We start from the raw sequence: 21845 nt of genomic DNA on the forward strand, positions 1-21845 counted from the left end.
TCGTGAGGATGCGGGGGACCAAGTATGAGATCCAGAGGCGAGGCATGAGTAGAGAAGAACCAGCAACAAAGAAGGGGGGGGGAGGGAAAAGATCCTTGATTGAAGATGGGAAGAAGAGGGGACACGCGGGTTGGAGAATATCTGAGAAAGGAAGCAAGGAGTAACCTTTGGATGGACGTGGGTCAGAAGGGATGATGCAGGTCCAGCACAATTCAGGGACAAAGTTTGAAAGATGATAAACAAGGAAGAGGTAGAACAAGATACCAAGTTGTCTGGAAGGTGGAATAGAAGAATGAAATTAGTGATTGGAAAATTAGGTCAGTAGATACATTTTTAAAATCATGATGTAGATAAATTTTAATGAGGAATTGCAAATTACATTCTTTTGAAAAACTGTGGACAGAGTCAGAAAAAGTGTGCTATTGAAGCAGCAAAAGACAGTGCTGATGTGTTTAAAATATTCTGGCTTTACTCGCAGTTAAGAGGGGGGTTTTGAAAAAGGTCAATTTGGGCAGAGAAAATCAGATGTAACTACTGAAAAAGCAGATAATGGCTTTCGTTTGTGTTTGGTAAAACCTCTTACTGCGTAGAGCTTCCTGGTTATTGGGAATACTTGAAATTAGGACAAAACTTAAGTCTAAGTGGTGTTGGATTCTGAATTGTCCATATTTCAGTTGTTAACTTATTTTCTTGTTACTGTGATCACTTTGAATGTCAGGGATGCATTGTGATGATAATTTAGGAAATAGAAGTGAAGCGATTGTTGAATTAACAAGAAATTATAAAAATGGTAGGTCAAATAGGGGAAGGGAGATTCCAGGAGTGGTGGGGTGGGTGGATGGATAGATTATTATGGGATGGAGAAAGGTTGAAATCAGATGAACAGAAGGGCCAGATTGCCAAAAGTTTTTGTCCTATTATGAATTCCCCATTTTTAGTCTGGGTTGTTTTAAAATTCAGGGACTAGATGATGAGAATAAACTTCCATCAAACCCCCAGCATATGCTGGGCATAAAAGTTCTAGTGGTTCATATTTAATACACTCATTGAAAGAAAAAAAATGGGAACAGAGAAGAGGAAAAGAACACCTGAAAGCAGAATGAGATGTTGATTGTGCTGAGACTTGCCTGTAGCTAGGCTTAAAATGTGTCACATTGGGGGCCTATCCATGACCGCTCAGTAAACAATACCATTCTACTCAAACAAAGGTATGGATTTGGGGGGCTCTCATCCAACATAGAGCTTTACCGACTGTGGACTCCCTACGGCCATTGCACACCACGGCGCGAACCCAAGCCTACGTGCCTATCGCATTTCCCCAGACTTCGCACATTGTAACTGGAACCAGGCAACAGCTTGCTGGCAAATTTGCCTCGGGGTCTCGGGAGGAGGAAGATGAGATGAAGAAATTGCCTGCAGTTCTCTTTTTTTTTTCTCCTCTCTGTCCGCGTTCTGCACTCCGCTAGATGCACCCCCCCCCATTTCTCCATACAACGCTCTCTTGTCTTAACTTGTCCCTTCCCCGCAACATTAAGCAACATTGAAAATGTCAATCTGGTCTGAAACCACTCACGCACAACTGATTAAATTTGAAAGGGACTGGGTGTGAGATCCTGAAAGTTTGATGAGGGCTCGTCCGCGCGATGACTCGCCAACATATGCTCCCACCTGATTGGGATGCAAAAGGAGTAGGCAGAGGGGCCCCTGGTGCTCGGCTCGAATGATGCGAGCAGAATTAGATTCGATGGAGGGGGGGGGGAGTTAAGGACAAATGCTAATGAGGCATCACTATGCAAATTGGACCAGGGACACAGAGGAGGAGAGACCAATTTGAAAAGGATGGAAGACAGACAGAACTCCAAACCACGGTGAACCCCCCCTCTCCTGGCCTGGCACCGGTCTTGTGGAGTACGCGTGGTGTAACAAACAGATCTTGTTAGCAGCGTGTGTGTGATTGCATTGCTTGGAAATCACCAGGGGGTGTACAGGGGGGCTGAAAGTCACATTAGTACTGAGTTTAAATCTCGCGTCAATTAAATTACAGATGATCACATTCATTGCCTAGACAAAGCACAGAATGTTGCAGATTCCCCCCCCCTCAGGTTTTTTCTTGCCATGTGGGCTTTGAAGAGACAGATGACATTCAGGTTTTCACCATTTCTCGTGACATTTTAGTGGTCTATGTAGCAATGCATCTCTGTTCTCATGCCAAATCAAACACTTTATATCTAGCTTCCTTCATCTAGTCTTGAACTTGTCTTTTGATTTTATGCATGTTAGTCATTTACACAAGAAAATTTGTAATCGTAAATCCGTAAATGCAGTTTGGATAACAAAAGTATTTGTGCTTGTTGGGTTAGAATTAGATGTTTTGACTGCACAATTACAGGATCTCTCTGAAATTTCTCTGACAACTTCTGAGATGTCTTTACTGCGTCAATTTTTTAGACACTGAACGATATAAGACAACTCCGAAAATAGAGGGCACTAGTGTACACTTTGTTTCAGCACAGTGGTGGAGGCATTAACCATACAATGAGATGATCTATATGGATTAGCCAGTCAAGCGTGGCCAGTGTTGTCCTCGGAGAACGCCTCAAAATTTGCCGTCCATATTAATGTGAATATTGTACCAAGATAACGACTCATTGGTCCCAAGAGCCAAATCTCCGACTACAGCACGGCCTCGATGCTGGACACGGGTCCTCCACAGCCCGTCTCCTGACTTGGTGTTTTATTCATTTGCGCATCTGCTAACTTTAGGGGCAACGGCGTTATGCGCCTCAGCCCTGTGGAGGATATTTAATTGCACAACAAAGTCAATGAGTCACTTGCATAGAAATGACAAGACATTGGCAGACATGTGATGAAGAATGAAACCGGAAGCCGACCGAGGAGGTTTCAATGTGGTATTCTTGCAGAAAACGCTCGGGGGTATCCTACATGTATGTTGTAAACCTCTTCTACAATTCTGAGTTTTAGACTTTCTACTTCTTATGCTGTGCCTATGTCTTCTCCCATTAGGCGGATGGACATTTTATTCAGTATTTAAACCAGGTTGATCAGTCATTGATGGTTTTTGTCAGAACCTGTCACTTGGAATAAACCTAAAACAGGAGCTGCTGTCACCTAATATTTATTTATTTTTTCCTTTGAATTGATCTCCACAGCCCTGGGGTTGAGCATGACATCATCAGAATCCAGCTACATGCGTAGTTTTGTCATCCGAATGAAGTCCACCTTGACCAAGCGAGGGGTGCATATCAAATCTTCTGGCTACAAGGTATCACACCCTCCCCCCACATGCACTATTCTACCCTCACTTCATAGCAGCAAGAATTAAATCTGGGGCTTTGAATTTTGACTGTCCATGGAAGGAAGGGAAAAATAGAATCTCATCCACAAAGCCAAACATCGGCATGCGTAATATATACTTGTGTTCTTTGGGGATTGTAAAGATCACTTGCGCAGTTATTTATGAAAACTTCCACAAAATGGCTTTTCACCTGCTGACAGATTGTACAGTTGAAAAAAGCAGGTACCACACTCAGTTGTCTGGTCAGCATTTTTTCCAGCTAGTTTTGCCCTTCAATCCTAGACTTCTGCATTGTAAGAAATCCCCATTTCTTTTTATTTATGAATCTCTTTCTTGATGTGGATTGAACGGTTTATGTGGTATCCTGTCTGAATCTCACAACTTATCTGATACGTGAAATTGTTGTTTTGAGAAAGATTCTGCTCAGATCAAAATGCCAGGCCCTCTAAAACTTTTTATTTTACTTACCTGCAGGGACCCTAAGGTCATAGAAAATCCTCAAGGTCATGGAAAAGTCATGGCATATTAGGGGGAAAATGGGGTGCGCCGGAATCCTGTCCTTACGAGAAATATGTTATTGAAAACAAAATCGTGCAAATTTTTTTTTATTAGGCCCGTTTTTATGTGATGTTGGAAAAATGATAAATTAACAGCCCACAGTAGTAGATGTATTTCATAACACCAAACAAAGTTTTTTCTGCAACATGGCATTAAATGTCATGGAATTTTCATATTTTAGTCCGGGATAGTCCCGGAAAAATGTGTGAAGCCTTTACCTGGTAAATGGGAAAAATGAACCTTTCCATTGGAGCAACTACTTTGGATGATGACACACTTCAACTGCGGCAGACAATGACACTTATGGGGGAAGAATTGAATGCCCAGTAGCTTTGAAGATCACGAGTTGTCTTCATCTGAGAGAGGAGCTAGGACTCATTAGCTGATGGCATCTGGCAAAAATGGCCAGCATTCTTCAGGAACGCATCACAAATGTACTTACAGCAGACGAAGACACAAAAGAATACCTTCTAATGGTACTGAAGAACATTCCGGGCTCATGAGGTTCTCCCCTGGAAAATTATATTCAGTTCATTTTAGCATTTTAGAAAAGACTGCAGGGTGTTTAGCCTACTCAAACTGCCGGTATATGATAGACTTACTGGTAATCTGTTATTTTCTGAACCATTTTTGGGCATGACAGCAATTTAATCAATTACCTCTGTTGATATGCGATGCACGAATGATGCACAGGGTTTAAAATCCCAATCATTTTAAGAAGTGTAGGATCTGTAATGCAATTCTTGTTTTGTTACAGCCAATTAGGAAAGTGATTGAACGTATGAAATATTCTGAAGAAATTTGTTTATGCTAAGCATGCAAAGATAAGATTTGGAATTACGTGGGCTAGGAGGATAAAGCTGTGTGTTAGATGCGACAGTGCAAAGTACAGAAATAATTCCACAACTCTACAGTTGTAACATTTCTATACCTGAGAGTCTCATCAATCTACTTCAACTAAAAATTTAGTCCCAGATTGATCAGCAAAACCATCTTCATCCGCTAGAGAGTTTCTTGCTGGCAGGAATGACTGCTAGATACAGAAATGAAATCGGGCTTCTCCCGGACAAGTAATTGCAAACAGATGTCCAAATCATGATCTGCCCAAGAAATGTTTTCCCGAGATCGCTAGATTCTGCAGCTATCACTTTCATACAGAGGGCGACATTGTAGAGCCATGTTGTCCCTTGTCTGTTGGGATTAGGCTTTTAACTGTTACAGATGTCAGCGTGATTGAGGACACCGGAGAAGGTGGGACCTGATGAGTGATGACGAATGATGATGAGAGAACACAGGAAGACAGTTGGCAGACTTGTTACTAGAGGGCAGCAGATAGCAGTGTATAGTTGTGGTCCTCTCACTCAATTACTTAATCAAATGTGTTGCCATCTAGGTCAACCATCATTGAACAAGAAAAGTGCCAGCAAAACGGCAGGGCTCACGGCTGGATTCTTTTCTTTTTCACATTTGTAAAGCATTGTTTTTGAGAAAAACGAAGAGAACCCTTATTGGCTTGCGGACAATTGGAATTTGAGCAATGGCTGCGAGAAATTGAGTATCCTTGTTCCATTTATCATTATTACTATTTATTCAGCCTGAATGTTAATAAACAAAACCACACAGAACATAAAAATGGCACAAATGGTGGAGAGCCAAACAAAGAAGGAGATAAACAAAAGCCATCCAAGTTAGCCCGAACAAACAAAAGTGTACTAAAAGACTGTGACCCTAAAGGCCTGTTTCTCCAAACTAAATGGCTTTAAAATAAATAGTAGTAGTTTATTATTAGTAGTAGTTTATATTATTTACGAAAATTGAAATATTAAATAAAAAAGTATCCAAGAGATAGTGATAAGATTGTAACAGTCTAAAACAAGACAAACTCTATCCTCTATAAAAGCTTCATCAGGCCACTGATGAAGTATGCAGCTCCTGTGTGGAACGGGACACTTACCCAGCACCAGATGACTGGGCTTGAAAGAGTATTTCACTTTAGATTCTTTGGCAAACAGACATCATCAAATATCATTATCCTTTTTGTTATGGTTATTGGTTATGTTTCAACGTCCTTCTTTTTATGCATAAACTGTAATGGTGATTGTTGTCAAATAATTCTAATATTTGGTGTTAAAATTATTTCTTTAATGTTACATCCATTGCAATTCAGTTTTTAACTGCAAAAATGGATAGAAATAAACCAATATAATAATAACAACAGGGGAGGGCAGATAAACAAATGAAGAGATAAACAAGTTGCAAAAACTCTGTGACCCAAAGGCCTGTTCCTTCAAACTAAATGGCTCTTCAAAATACTTTCCAGTATAAGAAAATATTTTTAAAAAGTTGAAATATATATATAAATATTTATATAAAGAAATATGTTTAAAAAAACTCATTTGTCTTGACTAATTGTATGCACATGAATCAGGGTAATCATCAATTCATCAATTATAAGTTTCAATAATTACAAAAATTGGCTGTAAGATTACCTGTTAAGACCCTAAGTAAATCTAAGATAACAGAGTCTCTCAGGTGGGTAGGAAAGCTGCTCCAAATTGAGGAAAGATGTGAAATGGGTGTGTGTTTAAGGACTAATGTTCTGGCAAAATAATGTGTAAATGTTAATTTAACAAGATGGGGAGTATTGATTTCAGTGTAAGTTTGCACTTAAAGCCAAAAAGGCATTTGATAGCAAAGTTCACAGTTAGCATTTGTCGTCTCGAGTCCAATGATGACCAGCCCAAAGTGCATAGCCTGTCGTGGTAATCCATCTCACCTCTACATGCATGGTGCTTCAGAAGTATGTCTTCTGAAAATGCCACATTATGATGAGTGTCTACAGGGAGGGAAATGAGTCTTCTAGAGCATTTTTTTCCAACTTAAACATCCTTTGAAAAGTGGCACTCTTAGATGAGTCTCTTTATAAACATCTACTTTTCAACAACACAAAGAGATGCTTCAAAAACTCAACAATCATTGCCTAACTATTTTTGAATCCAAAATTACAGTTTCTTGTTGATAGACTGAGTCCCATGCGTTTACCTCAGCTGATATCACAAACAGCAAAAGCCACTGTGGATACTGAACCTATTCCTCATTTACTGTTCCAAATCAGTTTCATCAAAGTTGAGCTATGTGCAAGTGTTCACCTTGCTCAATAGATACTGATCTAACCTTAATAGTCATCATCCGAACCGAGCGGGAACAAGAGAGGGCGTGTTTTCACATGGAAATGACAGTCTTTTTGTGGGAACTCACTGTATAGGCTTATACAGGTTTATGCCGGTTTGGTACGGGGTGCACTAAGTACCATACGTGTAACATACATGTGTTTATGTAGGAATGTATGGTCTTCACATGTGTGCCAGGCTCATGAAAAACTTACCACCAGCCTGTTTCTCCTTTGCCAGTGAGGGTGTACTTCAACTCAGCGTGGATAGTGACTGAATAGTGGCAGAGTTTATTTATCAAATATTCAAAGTTTTGTTGTTGAGGATGTGAAGTTCTGGTTTACAGATGGAAAAAACGCGAGTGTCACTACTCAACTTTTTGGGGAAAAACCCAATAGATGACGGTATTTTCAAAAGGTGGAGAGAGTTCTGTGAGACACTGTAGAAACAGTGTGCTTTAATGCTGTGCTATTGTCCGCACCTGCCAAGTTGTTTAAATTGAATATGGATTCATTTTTTTTGGTGTCGTTGAGTGACAAATGTGTTGTGAAAATCCTGGGCATGGTGTCATGTACCAATGTTGTGAAATTGAACTTTTGTGCCAATATTGTCCTGCCATTGAAGCACGTCAATCTTGTCTTTGTTGCCAAGGTGATCCACATCACAGGATCCATGCGTCCTCGCATGGTGCTGACCCAGTATTCCCGCCACGCCCCAGTCATCATGGGATTTACTGGTGTGGCCCAGTCCTTACCCCCACCAACTGTCAACGAAATCCACCTAGAGCCCACCATGTTTGTATGCAAGCTAGACCTTGACCTTACCATTGTCTTCTGTGAAGCCAAGTAAGTGGATTGGATATAGCAGAGGTGGGAGGTGCTGGGGGGAGGGGTACATTGCTGAGGGGAGGGGAATTACCCTTCTTTTCAAAACTTGTCATCACACTTTAGTCTTTTCTATTTTTCTTTATTAGTTTATTCAGGTGATGGTTGTAATAAACTGTGACCCTCTCAGGAACAGTGAGTCTAGTGTCACTGTTTCTGTTAAGAAATAAAAAAGAAAATCAAGCAAGGTTCAATTTGGGGCCTGTTTGTTTCATGCGGATCTGGATTGCGATCAGTGATCCCAAAGGTGGTTCGCTCTATCCATCAGACAGGTGCTGGTGTCAGTGAACCAATGTCGGATCACTGATCCCGATATGAGTCTGCTTGAAACCAACATGCCCTTGAGCTTTGGTTGTGTTTGGTTGTTTGATATTGTTGGTTCAAATGCCAAGAATGTGAAAGAAATTGAAATATTGCTTTGTAAATGTAATGTAATTTCTGGTGTTTTTCCTGATTTGTCCCAAGCAGTAGATTTTTTATCTGAGGAAATTTATTATTTCCAATAAAACATGGAAATCTGACGGCTCTAAAGTTGCCAAACAATGCAGCAAATTACCAAAATACCAAATTCTTTTTTATGGTTAATTAAAAAAAACACAATTTTACAAACCAGAGTTAGTTTTGCAGAGCATGTAGAGCAGATGTATGTATATCCATATATATTTGTATGAATGACCATGATATTAATTTGGCTTTACGTTGGGGATTTAAATTTTGTAGTAGGTTTTTTCCTGTACTAGTGAGGAGCAAGTCTTGGGTTCGAATCCCATCCATGCCAGCTTGTGATTTTTTTTCACAGCTACCGAAGCTCACTGAGAATAAAGTGTGACTTGTTTGATTGCAGAATTCAAGAGTTCATTGACCTTACAGCTGAAGATGTGACCGACAAGAGTTTGTATTCCTTTCTACATGCCGAGGATACAGCCAGCATGAGGAATTGCCACTGTGACTGTGAGTTATGTACATGTCGTTAATTCCCTCAAAATTAGGAGTATCCGGTTCGTAAGTGTGACGTCACTTCAGTTTAAGCCATGCCCACTGCACAGGTGCACTGCACATGGGGTTACATGCATTGATCGCCGTTTACATGGAACCATGGAACCGGAAGTTAATGCGCAACTCCAGCGATCGTCCAGTGGGAGCCTGTAAATCGTGGCGCATCTTCCTTTGTGACGAAGTCACAAACGAACCGGATAGAGGTTTTTCACATGACTTAACATGATGAGCAAAGGCATTTCAGGAAGCGTACCATGTCCGTGGAGGTGCGTGCATTTGCAAATCTGGGCACATGCATTTCTGTTGGCAATGTTATGTACACCAGAACATTGAGAGACAAAAATCACATGAGTGAAAATCCTCTATGTTGTCATTTAGCAGTCTGAAAGCAGTTGTGGGAGTATACCTACATGTAACCGCCCCCCCTTGTCCTCTGGCTGTTATGATCACAAGTTTACATTTCCAATTTTTAAGACTTCCTAATCAAAAAGTCCTCCACAAATGAGATTGCTCTTTGCATGATTGATCCAGCAAAATTATTGTTAAATATTCCAGGTCTTGTGTCATACGGCAGGTTTTGGGGGCTTTTGTATGTATTGACTTAAGTACCTCTGCCAATTGCTGTTAAAAAACAGCAAGAGAAAAACAAAGCCGAAGATCTTTTTTTCAGGTTGGGACTGTTGGGGTGGCGGTGATGTAACTGTTAATGGAGTTAATTTCAACGTTTGCAATGTCATTCTCCGGCTCCCAATGGAAATGCCACCTTTGTTGCAGTTTTCAGCTTTTGGGGAGGCCAAGAGAGGATGTTGGACATCCAGTTGAATGATAATGTACCATTGATGAAAAGTTGGTCTTCCCTTTCAGTGTTGAGTAAAGGTCAGATGATCAGCCACTACTTCCGATGGATGTGCAAGTCGGGCGGCTATGTCTGGGTGCAATCCACAGCTACACTGGCCTATGCCAGGACGTCCAATGACAGATCGTTCATGTTCATCAACCAAGTCATTAGGTAGTACTAATTCAGGTCCTTGTTAACGCTCACCCTTTACTTTCTGTCTATTAAGCTAGCCTGTCTGGACTTCAGTCATACATGATAGTATGTGTGCTTGTTTCCTTGTGTTTGGGTATTCCATCTGCCATCTGTCATGTTGACGGTGCCCTGTTTGTATACGTGAGGGATGGTGTATACATGTACCATATGAATCTGAGACCTTTTCCAAGAGTTCAGAAAAATATTTACATAGAGAGATGCTATTTACAGGTCCAAGTTGAATGGAAAAGACTTGGAATGTTTACTACATCACTGTTGATGTAAACGTCCAAAATTTTAGCCTGATTTATATGGATTACACAATATTGATTTACATGGGATGTTGCGTTTCAACTTTAAGTGTGTAACAAAGTGCCAAAAGTATCGTTTGGTGTTCACCATGCCATACATTTAATGATCAAATTGTTTCTGGGAAGTGTGGTAATGGAATGTAAGGCTCTAGCAAGAAACAGGCTTTGTGTTGGCTGATTCACTGTTGACTTGAGGTTGTGATTCGCCATGATTGACGCTCTGTTTCCTTGTCTCATATGCCAGCAATGCAGAGGCTACAGATACCATCATGGATGTCAGCCAGATGAGCTCTCTGCCCCCAGACGCCCTCAAAGGGGAGACATCGGATGGTTCCGGTCACGAGTCTGACATGGGCAATACCAGCCCAGGTGAGATCTGATCTGAGCACTGAGCCCGGGCCAATTTCATAGAACTGCTTAAGCACAAAATTTGCTTAAGCACCAAAAACCTTGCTTAAAAAAAAGGTTACCAGCTCAAAATCTATGTGATTGTCATGCTAACCAAAAGGCAGGTGAATACCACTCCAAAACAATATTCATCACATGGAGTTTTGACTGGTAACCTGATTTGTCAAGCAAGGTTTTTTCATGCTTAAGCAAACTTTGTCTTAAGCAGCTCTATGAAATTGGCCCCAGCTGGTCGGTAACTTGAGTCATGTTCTCATTGAAGTTTTTTAAAAAGCCACACACTATGGCAGCATGATTTGGAATAGTTCCAACACAATATTCCAGGTTTGTGTAAAATTGTCATCTCTTTGTGGCAATTTTTCATGCCTTTATTTGGCCAGCTAGTGTTTCGTAACTATAACTTAACAGGGATGTTGATTCATCTGGAGAGTTCCATTTTACTTAACTGTGTGACTCTGCCAAAACATGACGGTATTTCTACCCTAACCAATATCATGCACAAAAAAGTGCGAAAAATAAATCCAGTCAGGAATAATTGTGAAAATAATGCCATGTTGTTTCGGTACCTCATATATGCTGATGTGTACAGTCAAAAAATCTGCCTTCAGTAGTGGAGCAACATATGTTAATGGAAATCTCCACAAGCGTATGTTGAAGTATGTATAGGCAGTTGTCACTCATTGCAAATGCAGATACGAACATGAACTTACTGGTTTGTACTTCAGGCGAATGAGAAGTGGAGCCAGTTTGACGTCATGAAATATTTGCTTGAGCTGAAATATGTTTATCATCTGTAAATGCAATACAGTCCTATCATTAAATGTAACATAGCATAACACCAAGCTGTCTCATTGAGCGCATACACAAATCACGCAAATGTTATGTACTGCTAGAGGGAAGAATGTTTGTCTCATTTTTGTTGTATTTGTTCAAGATGACACCAAGGGAAAATCTGTGAAGACTGAGAAGACTTTGAAGTATTCAAAGAAGGCCACTCAGGAGTCTTCAACCAGCCGAGGCAAGTCCCCATCTCGGACGAGGAAGAGAAAGACCCACACAGACCACAAGGACACCAAGAGGCACAGGCAGGCCAGCCCCATAGAGATGCCGGACAAACTCCCCATTGGAGAGGAACCCACTGTGGAATCCAAGACGGTCATTGTCGACGGCAGCGCCGAGGGAAAAAGTCAGGAGGTCAAAGCCCAGCAGATGCATGGCCATGCTAGAAAACCAAAGAAGGTGTTAGAGGACCAGCACCTGAGGCAGTCACAGGAGGAGAGGGAGACAGTCCCTCCGATGAAAACCACCAACAGTGATGTCGGCTGTCCAGGATGTGAACCCATCGAGGACGAGCCCTCACCCGGCTACATCTCGCCCATCAATCATTCTGTAAGCAGCAACGGTCGGGACTCGGACTCCTTCAGTAATGGAAGTCAGAGCGCCAGCAGCCGTGTCAAGGAAGGTTGGGACAACCCACCCAACAGGGAAGTCCCTCGTGACCCAGAAGTCTCCAGGGGTTACCAGGAGGTAGGAGTGGGCAGCGGGAGGCAAGTAGGGACAGAGGACAGTATCATCATCCCTAAGAGGTCCTGCTGTAAAGGAGGCTCAGGGTGTAGTCCCAAACCCCCAGACAGTATGCTGACTCCACCCCTCTCAGACAGCTGTCAATCCCAATTTGTGCTTCCGCCGGTCAGCTCCCTGAGCGATACCAAGACCAAACACTACTCCACGGACTCTGTTCCTGCCATGCTGACCAGCAGAAGCAGCAGCAACAACAACCACCACCCTTTGCCAGTCAGCAAGGGTTTCTCCAACCAGCCCGTGGTCAGCCCTGACGTGGAGCTGATCAGCCCCCAGCCGAGCCATGGGGTCTTATCCAAATCGCAACCCATCACCAATCCCCCCACTGACGTGGATTCGCCCAACTCGGCCAGCGGCAAGACCGAGCACCTGTACAACACCCACCCCAGGGTCATCACTGCCGTGTCGTCTGCTTACGCGGGCATGCCTTACGCCAGCTACGGACAATATTCCAACTTCCAACAGTATCCAAGTCCAGTCAACCTGGCCGCCCACCATGGATACCAAAGCAACCCCTACACAGACCACTACAAGAACTTCCGCAGTGCTCACGACATGCCCATGGATCTGTCCTATAACAATGTCGGTAGCTATGCCAACATGTCCATCCTGCATGGCAACATGACCGCAGGAGGAACTACCCACCCATACTACCATGCTGCCAAGATGGGATATGCCACGGCACCCGAAACAAGTCTTCAAGTCATCCACGACAGAGGCTGCCTTGATGAAGCAACCAAGGCTTCCAATGCAAAAGTTTGATGTTACCTACTTTTGTGGGTGACAAGATAGCTATTTTTCCCTCTTTTATAAGAGTGCACAGTCACAACTTGTAAGGAATAGAGTCCCTTGAAGGAGTGTTAGCAAAGACACAGTGATGGTATTCGTAAGGTTAGAGTTGGGAATTTGTAAGGAAAGCTAGTCAGCTTTTCATAATCAAGAATGAGAGGGGAAAAGGTAACCAAACCCATCTGTTTGGCTTTCATGTAACACTTTGTAGCTATCTTTGTCATGGGAAAACACAAAGAAAGGTGCTGGTGTACCCACCTATTACATTTGATCACACTGCCTAACAGTGCATAACATTCAACCAATCATTAATTGCTTGTCACAAAACTCTGATGTAATGGTATCTTTTTCTTCTACAGTTCAGAAACATTCTTTGACATGGTGCCCCTGATTTATCAGCATGCCCTAGCAGCAATCATCTTTTGGCAACACACTCAAGCTGTAAAGTTATTACAGTCATTTCTTATTCCTAAAAAGTGCATAAGCGCTGTTTGAAATCCTGAGGAAGTTACGATAGGAAACAAATCAATTTTTTTTTTTTTACAAGAAAGTCCTAGAATGATACTCCGGGATATTTGTGGAATCATTCAGGGACTGGCAAAGCTTAATCCTCATGTTGGCAATGATTGGATTGGAACTGGGGGTCACAAAGGTGAAGTGTGGTGAAATCAGCATGGCACCAATTTGACCCCAGAATACCTTAGCTCCAGAATACAAGGGGCATTTTTTCGTGACCACTACCAGGAACATGTTTCTGCTTTGGTCCTTGGTTGGGCATTTTCTTGACTTTGGTTACGCCTGTGTGACGTCGTTGTTCACATCAAAAGAGAACCGAAAGATGGAGTTGGTTCAGCGCTACTTCAAAAATGGCAGAAAATAAGCAGACAGTTTTGTGTCAGTCTTGAAAGAAAGTGAATTATGTATCGTCCAATTTGTCGTTGCATACAGTGGTTCCAACATAGGTATTTTTTACTAGAATACAAAGAGAGATTAGCAGTAGTAAGAAACTAGCCAAATATTGAATGAAAATGATGTCTCCTGCCTTGCTCTCTGTCTCTCTTGAAAGACATAATAACCTTTTCTGGCTCTGCATTTTGCAGGCCACGTTAAATGTACTCTTGGTAGTGTTGCTGGTCTCGAGACCGGTCTTGAGACCAGTTTTTGGCAGTCTCGTTCTCGATTTCAGTCTTGATACCTAGTGGTCTCGGTCTTGTTCTCAGTCTCGGATATGATATTAAAGGTCTCCATACTTTACCTGGTCTCGAGTCGAGACCAGTCAAAAACAAAGATGGACACCATATTATGCACCAGGTAATTCACGCATTTGTTGCTGATCAAAGTGGTTGCGATGATCTCAAATGGAATCGAATTCAATGCCCTTGCATTAACATTAGGAAAGCAAAGCTAGCGATATGTACTTTATGCTTTCAACCTCGGATTTACCAGTGTGCATGTGCAAAGTATGACTGTACGATCATTGTAATAAGCACTGGGGGCAAGTGTGAATATTGTGGCACAAACTACATGATGAATAGTACATTGATCAACTGATGCATGCACACGGCGTGTGCTTGGGCTGGCCAGGTATGCGACCAGCACAATTTTCCAATTCTGTGTACGTTGCAGGCTCGAAGGTTACACTTTGCACACACCTTGCATTTTGCAGTCTTTCAAGATGTCAAGCAATTGAGCTGTGATCAGATTTGGTTTTAGAGACCACCAAAAGTATTTCCGTGCAAAAGCAGGGAATAAAAACACTCTGCAGTATGCAACGTCCCCCTGGTAGCACGACACGGATTTCAGAAAGATGGGTGACTGGCTCTGCATGCACCAGGTACTTGAGTCACATCCACAAATTAGAAGAAAAAAAGCATTTTTTAAATAAAATGTCATCAAATTTTTACATAAAATGCTTCCTTTAAACTGGAGGTGATAACCATTGTGCTGTTATATTCATTCTGTTTAGGTGCTGCATTTATTTGAATTATGCAATTTAAACACAAGGTCTTGAGGTCTCAGTCTCGGATGGTCAGGTCTCGGTCTCGGTCTTGGTCTCAGACTCCCTGGTCTCGACTACAACACTAGCTCTTGGTCGTTGTTTTGACGTTACAAACATGTCTCCAGTTAGAGCCCTGAAAGGCAAATGGCAGAAACAATTCCAAATATCACAAGATTCTGGTAAAGTACATTTCAAGTGAGATTGTTTTGCTTGTTATGGGGTTTAATGCTTTGGGGGGGGTAGGAAGTGGGGGAAACAAATATTCTTGAAATCCAATTTCTCTTTTCAATGTTTGATAGAGAATTTTCAGTCTCACTCAATTTTTCAAAAGCTTCCATGTGTTAACTACCAAACATGTTGAGAACGAGCTGTCGATCCAGTCCAGGTTCTTGTGTTGAATTGGAGTTTACTGGCAGCCCACTGCTGTTTGATGAATGTGGCTGCTCAAAGTTGCTGCACAGTATGTAAACATTTTGGAATCTTCCGTTTTAATCGGGAAAACTGGGGAATGCATAAGGTGAATTCAAATAATAATTTTGAACTTGGGCATTGCAGACAACTTGGAAGTCGGTGTGGCTCGTTGGGACAAATTCAGTTGGAAAACCTCAAAGGGGTTATTCAAAGCAATTCGTCGGTTTGACCATGGAGTGACATATTGTGGGTAGTTTTACCGCACCACAAATTCAACTGATGTATCGTGTGTACAAAGTCTATGGACAGTATGTTACTTCATGGTGCTTCAAAAGTATCCTATACATCCCTTGGTGGTGAAACTGAGGATCTAATTCAGTTGATTATTTTGCGGAATGCTGTGTGAATATTTTGATTTCTTCCCTTTTAAGATATTCTTGCCTGCTCCACTTATTGCCAAAATGATAAAAAGTTTTATCTTCCATTAGGAAAAAATGTGTATATTTTCAATCAAATTGTTAAGTGTTTTAATTTTTTTTATTTCAGTGGTTTGACCATGTTGGGTTTTTTTCACTTTCTTTTAATTCTAGTTTATTTTATTTTTGGACTGGTGTTAAATACGAATGTGGTTGTCTCACAGTACTTGAAGATATTCAGCAAGTCTTTTTGGGATCGTCGCATGAAGCTATTATGTAGATTCATGAGAACACGTGATGGACACAAGTAGAATGTTATACAGGTGAATGGTATTATGTTCCTAGTGACAAGTGATTTTTGGAACTCAGAAGGGTGAGGTTAGAAGGTTTGGGGAAGGACAATTCCAACCAGATTTCCAGATTTTAAAACATGCATACTCCTTTTACTGTCCGCACTTTACACCCTCAAAAAGAACTTTAAAAAAGCAAAGGTTTAAACCAAAAAACCTCCAAACCATCTGCCACCAGATGGGTTATCTTTAAACTGTTTATTTCTATCCTGAGAAAAAAGGGAAGGGGGACTTATCACTCAGGGGGGAAAAATAATCACATTCTGTTCTTGAAATATTAGGCTGTTGTTCAAAATCATCCTTGGTAGCAGCAATTTTTTTCCAGAGATTTAACCATCTCGAGTAGAAAAAAAAAAAGGAAGAACGAAATTGGATTTGAAATGGTATCTCAGCATTGGCATTGTGTGTAGACAAGATTTAGATTTATGGTCCCCTTTTTCTGATTGGGGAGGTCAGAGGTCACCATGTGCATAAGTCTTAGAAAGTACAGTTTCATTAGCAGATTAGTACCCATTGCTTTGTCCTAGAGATTTAATGTCAGCATTGAGGTTAGAATCCCAGTGACAATGCAAATAGTTCTTTTTTTAGAAAGCTTTTGCAAGGCATAAAGGCAGTTTATAAAGAGATGAAAGGGGATGAAAATCAGAAATATCCGTTCCTTACTTAATGCTTCCCCCAATGTCCCCCCCTCCCCTGAAAAAGTGCTTGGAATTCGCCCCCCCTCAAGAAAACCTGCCGGCATCCATGATTCGTACGTCATAAATTTTCTTTGTTAGGGGAGCATTCCGTATTTTATAACTAAGTGCCAAGCACGGTTTATTTTGTTACTTAACAAGAAAAGCAAAACTTATTTGCCTCACTTTTCTGTTGATCATGAGGAGTTGGAGATTTGACGTAGCTGAGATTTGACCAGTCAGAGACCTGACATCAAAAAATATACCTTGACAGTTTCAATCCTGAAACTTCTGTGGACCAGATTGTATTTCAGAAGCAGCTGTGATCACCCACAAACAATTCCATTTCTTGTGTAATAGTGCAAAGAATTCACACTTCTTGAAATCCAAAAGTGCAATATTTTTGTGGCGTGATTGAAGGAATGGGTTCCAACAGCAAATCTTCAAATATTTTTGTATCCAAGAGCAAAAAACAAAAAATTAAAACAGACAGCAGGATCTTTAAAGTGATGCAAAACAAAATACTGGAAAAAAGACATTGCAAATGGATAAATTTTAGAGGTTTTTGATGCCTGTAAAAAAATTGAACAGGTTGAATGTTGACTGTAACCACGGGAAACTGGATTGTTTACTTTTGTTGATGCCACTAAAATGTCACAATGAACTAAGTCAGTTTATTTCGTTATAATTTGAAACACTGGCTTGCTCACATTCCTATATTTATCAGTGTTGCTCCTTGAATTACTTGCATAGTTTCAGGCCACTGTAATGTGTTTGTTCCAATCCCTCCAAATCAAACTTTTCAATTTCGATCAGTCCACACAAGCGACGCAGTACCAGTTGGGAGTAAAAGGAATAACGAAACGACCTTGGACAAACAGAAGGTTATATCTGATACAGCTACTGAAATTAAGGAACCTTACTTCTGGTCACCCAAGTCACGAGTAATTGTTACTTTGTAAAGTGGAACCTTCTTGATATGGAGAGGACAAAAACCCAATTTTGGACCAAGTGCCATTCTTTCAGTGGCCAAATAACTTTAATGTGTACACCACGCCAGAGTAGATGATCAAAGGTATCGAATAACCCAATTGTTGAACAAGAACAAAAACTGTTTTTGAAACAGAGCAGAGAAGAAAACCATATTTGTGACGTACTGAAAAACTAAACCAAAATGGGAGCTGATGCGACCAAAATTATATAATTGATCCTGTGTACTGTTTCTTTGTCATATTTTGCCATTGCTGTGTTTACTTTGTGCTTTGTCAGCTCAATCTAATTGAGTTGTTTGTGTGTGTAACTTTCAGTTAGCTTCAAGCATTAAATATTCTGTCTAAACTTTGGCCATATTAATGTTGCATGTATGTGTAAATCTTTTACTGTAAAAAAAAAATCACTTTTTTTAAAAAAAACGTGCTTTGGCTTTATAATTAACATTAACAGATGGAGAGAATGCATTTGTGGTGTAGATTTGGGGGAGGTTTTTAAAGGGCCAATTTTGTGAAATGAATTGAGCAGTGTCGGGAATTGCCTACACTGGACAGCAGAGAAAACAAGAGTAGAACCTGCTATCAACAATGAATGAAAAATCTGTGAATTCATTGATGCATGAATTTTAACCATTTCAATAAATCCCAACTAAATGTTTACCGAATGCCCTTCATGGCCAGCCATCACACACACTTGGCTAAACAGAATGAAAGTCAGACACATGTCCCTATTTCCTTCAACAAATTGGTTGTCACAGTGCCTGTTTCAATATCGAAAGGATTAGGTACATGTACAAACGAAAGAACTGACTTTCTGTTTAAGCACACTCATTCTTGTTCCTAATTACACAATCCAAGAACTTTCTTGGACAATGTGAGAAGGTCCAAGTCTGGGCCGCCAGTTTTGTTAGCCAGTGTACATGTAGAGGGGATTAAATTCAGAGATTGGATAAAAAAATTTGAGTTTGTGTCACAACACAAGTTACTTGTTAAATATTGTAAATATACTGTAAAGGCCAAAAGGGTTTCTGTGGGGATTAGTGAACGGGATGACAAATATGGGTTTATCATTTGAATACATGTAAATAACCTTTTTCTCTTTCTTTGTAACAAGGTGAGGTAACAATGAGTTATATGCCATAATGCTTGTGATTGCTTGAACTGTAACCAGAGTGAAAGTAAGAGCAAGTGGTGATTTTTTTATGGGAATTTGTTCAAGTGGTACATGGATCTGTTACTTTCATAGCGGTCGCCTTTGGACTTGGTGCAGGAACAAGAGAGGGCGCCATTCAGTATACACATTTCCCCGGTCCCTCTGCAGTGTTTATCAGATTCCAAGTTGAGGGTGTGCATTAACAGGGATACAATGCCTGGGCAACCAGAATTAGAAGACTGACTACGCTGGCATGACATTCATGCATTGGTGGTACGTGGGCGCATTACCTTCCTCTTTAGCCAATAGGGTGTCGTGATTATTTAAAACCATGCATGCATCAAGATTATGAATGCACGTGAGCGGTGCCACCTAGGTTATGGCATCTTGAATTATTCTATTGACCTTTTTTCTTGCCACGTTAGGCCTGCAAATGCTGTTTTCACAGTGGTTGGCAAACTATTCCTGGCCTTGAGTATAAACTGAAAAATCATGTACAGATCTCATGCAAATTTGAAATTGCTAAATAATAATGACTTCTACTAAACACTGAATTGAAAATTCCTCACTTTTAGCACTATGGAAATTGTGCACTTCCAGGGGAAATTGGTGCGAACCACGGGGTGAACTTACTGCCATCTTTGGCCGCCCATTTAAAATGGCGGTCAGTGTTTGTAAACAAAAGAGAGGTCTGCACATTAATCAGGGAAAGAGAATAGCTAGTGCATCCTTGTCTTATGACCTCTGATACCAGGTCAACTTAATTTGAATAATTTACATGTGTACAATTGGCAGCTCGTTCTGTGAAGTATATGTCAGAGGTAAGCCATTCAGACGACATGGATTGCATAGTAAGCTTTTTGCGAGTTCAATTGAATAAAATCTGGTACACAGAGTTACCTGACTGCCCATAAACACAATTTGAATTCCCCAGACTGAAGACACAGTTGCTATACCTCGTGATTTGGGGCAAGCTTTTGCATAGCGACCACCATCTCTGGAATGGACTGGTTCCTTTGTGCCCTTCTTATCCATTGAGAACAGTATTGTTGCAAGGCATCTCTTATGTAACTAAGCAAAAGCTTGCCCCGAATCACAAGGTATAGCAATCGTACACGTGTCTTTGACGTGGAGAATTTGAATCATGTTTATGTCAATTTAAAGAACTCAAGAAATCTGTACCAGATTTAATTTAAATTTAACTCGCAAAAGGCTTCTTGTTGTATGGCCCGTGATGTAACTACATGCAGAACACCTGTGCAGGGGCCCCAGTAGATACATGTAGTGCTTGCTCTAATGCCCATAAATATTTTGAAATGAACTTGAAGTATGTACACACTGCATTTCAATTGTTTTCAGGGCCTCTCCAAAAAGGTTGCATCCTGAAGGCCCCCCCCCCTTTCCCCAGTTCCCACCAGTCACCGTGTCCAGCCCATCAACCACAAATTTCAGAACCCTAGGGTCATTCCTGTCATCAGACATGTCCATATGTGTCAGATTCTGAGTTTAGGTTTTGCTGCAGGATGAATGCTGGCATGTAGCCACAAATAATCTGAACCAGTGAAAGCTCTCATCTTACACTGTAGCCAGAATCACTGCACACCGGGGAAATGTGAATAGTCGTGGCCATTTCTGTATTCTTGGGGCTATGGCTACTGCCATGGATGGTGTGCGTGCCAAGGCAAGCCACATTCCTATAGATGTTTTTGTTAACACTAGCCACAAATGAATAATTTGGAGAGAATTACTCAACTGTTGGTTTTCTGTTTTGTCAGTTTTGACTGAAAGAGGCTACTTCGGCACATCGTCCATGATTGTCTTTGTTTGAGACTTATGTCGGGTTTTGGCACAATTCTGCCTTAAAATACAATATAATTGTAAACAATGACTCTTTTGAAACATGGAATAAAAATCACTTGATAATTTTATGCTGTTGTCGGGGAAATTGTTTATGTAGCCCTTAATTAGTGAGCTGCTACCGAATGCCTTGTGAATGTTGCCAATTGCCTTATTGCATCATCTCAAAACATTCTTCTTCTCACAAGCTTTCTCACTATGAATGCACAATTGAGTTTTTCATTTTTCCACCTAGACCGGCGCCTCTGAATGCTTTGCAGATATAGTGCGCCTTATAAATGCTTTATTATTATTATTATCTGGATTGCACACAAAACACACGGTAACGGTTGTAAGAACATCCAACCAACAAATATAGGAAGCTCGTTCACAGATCCGTAGTTTATATTATTGTGATTGGTTGGGACCTAGTTGATAACAAGGATGGATACAGAACCAAATTTGGGGAGGTAGCCAAACTTTTTGGGGGGGGGGAGTTGTAAATTTTTGTCCTGTAACCATTGCCTTCCGTGTGATCTGCCCTTGTTGATTATTGTGAACATTTATTTATTGCTTTTGGTAATCTCATATTTATGGGATGGCTAATTATCAAGCAGGAATTAATGCTTCTACCAGCCAGAAGCATTAATTGACTTGGCAAAGATCAATGTGCAGCCACAGATTTATGCTGAGAGCAATCACCGGATACATTTTCAAATTAAAAAGAAAAACAGGTGTGATTTTCTAATATTAAAAACATTTACAGATCCAGCAAGTTTTTCACCCATCTGCAATAAAGTTTTTTCCTACCATCGATATATCACTGTTAACATGGAACAACAGCATTTTAAACTCTCCTCATTGCTACTGTGAACTACATTTTACTTCACTGACGTGATACAGTGGAGGTATTCATTGATAAACAGACAGAGGGTTTAAACCTTTCTGTAATTTGGACAAAAGGTGAAGTGAGT

General features: G+C 40.8%; 1 protein-coding gene across 1 annotated transcript in view; it reads left to right on the plus strand.

The window, feature by feature from the left end:
- The window catches only part of LOC110980516 (uncharacterized), a 35104-nt gene extending 14141 nt beyond the window's left edge, over positions 1–20963 (plus strand). The window contains exons 6-11 of the mRNA XM_087146139.1: positions 3171–3283; positions 7696–7889; positions 8773–8879; positions 9789–9933; positions 10510–10634; positions 11608–20963. Of these exons, the coding sequence (XP_087002265.1) occupies positions 3171–3283; positions 7696–7889; positions 8773–8879; positions 9789–9933; positions 10510–10634; positions 11608–13016 (2093 nt within the window). The 3' untranslated portion in view covers positions 13017–20963. The remainder of the gene's footprint in view (positions 1–3170; positions 3284–7695; positions 7890–8772; positions 8880–9788; positions 9934–10509; positions 10635–11607) is intronic.
- Positions 20964–21845: the final 882 nt, after the last annotated feature.

The sequence above is a fragment of the Acanthaster planci genome, linkage group LG01 (assembly GCF_054643075.1).
Source record: "Acanthaster planci isolate LZ-2023a linkage group LG01, COTS_SCS, whole genome shotgun sequence".
Taxonomy (NCBI): Eukaryota; Metazoa; Echinodermata; class Asteroidea; order Valvatida; family Acanthasteridae; genus Acanthaster; species Acanthaster planci.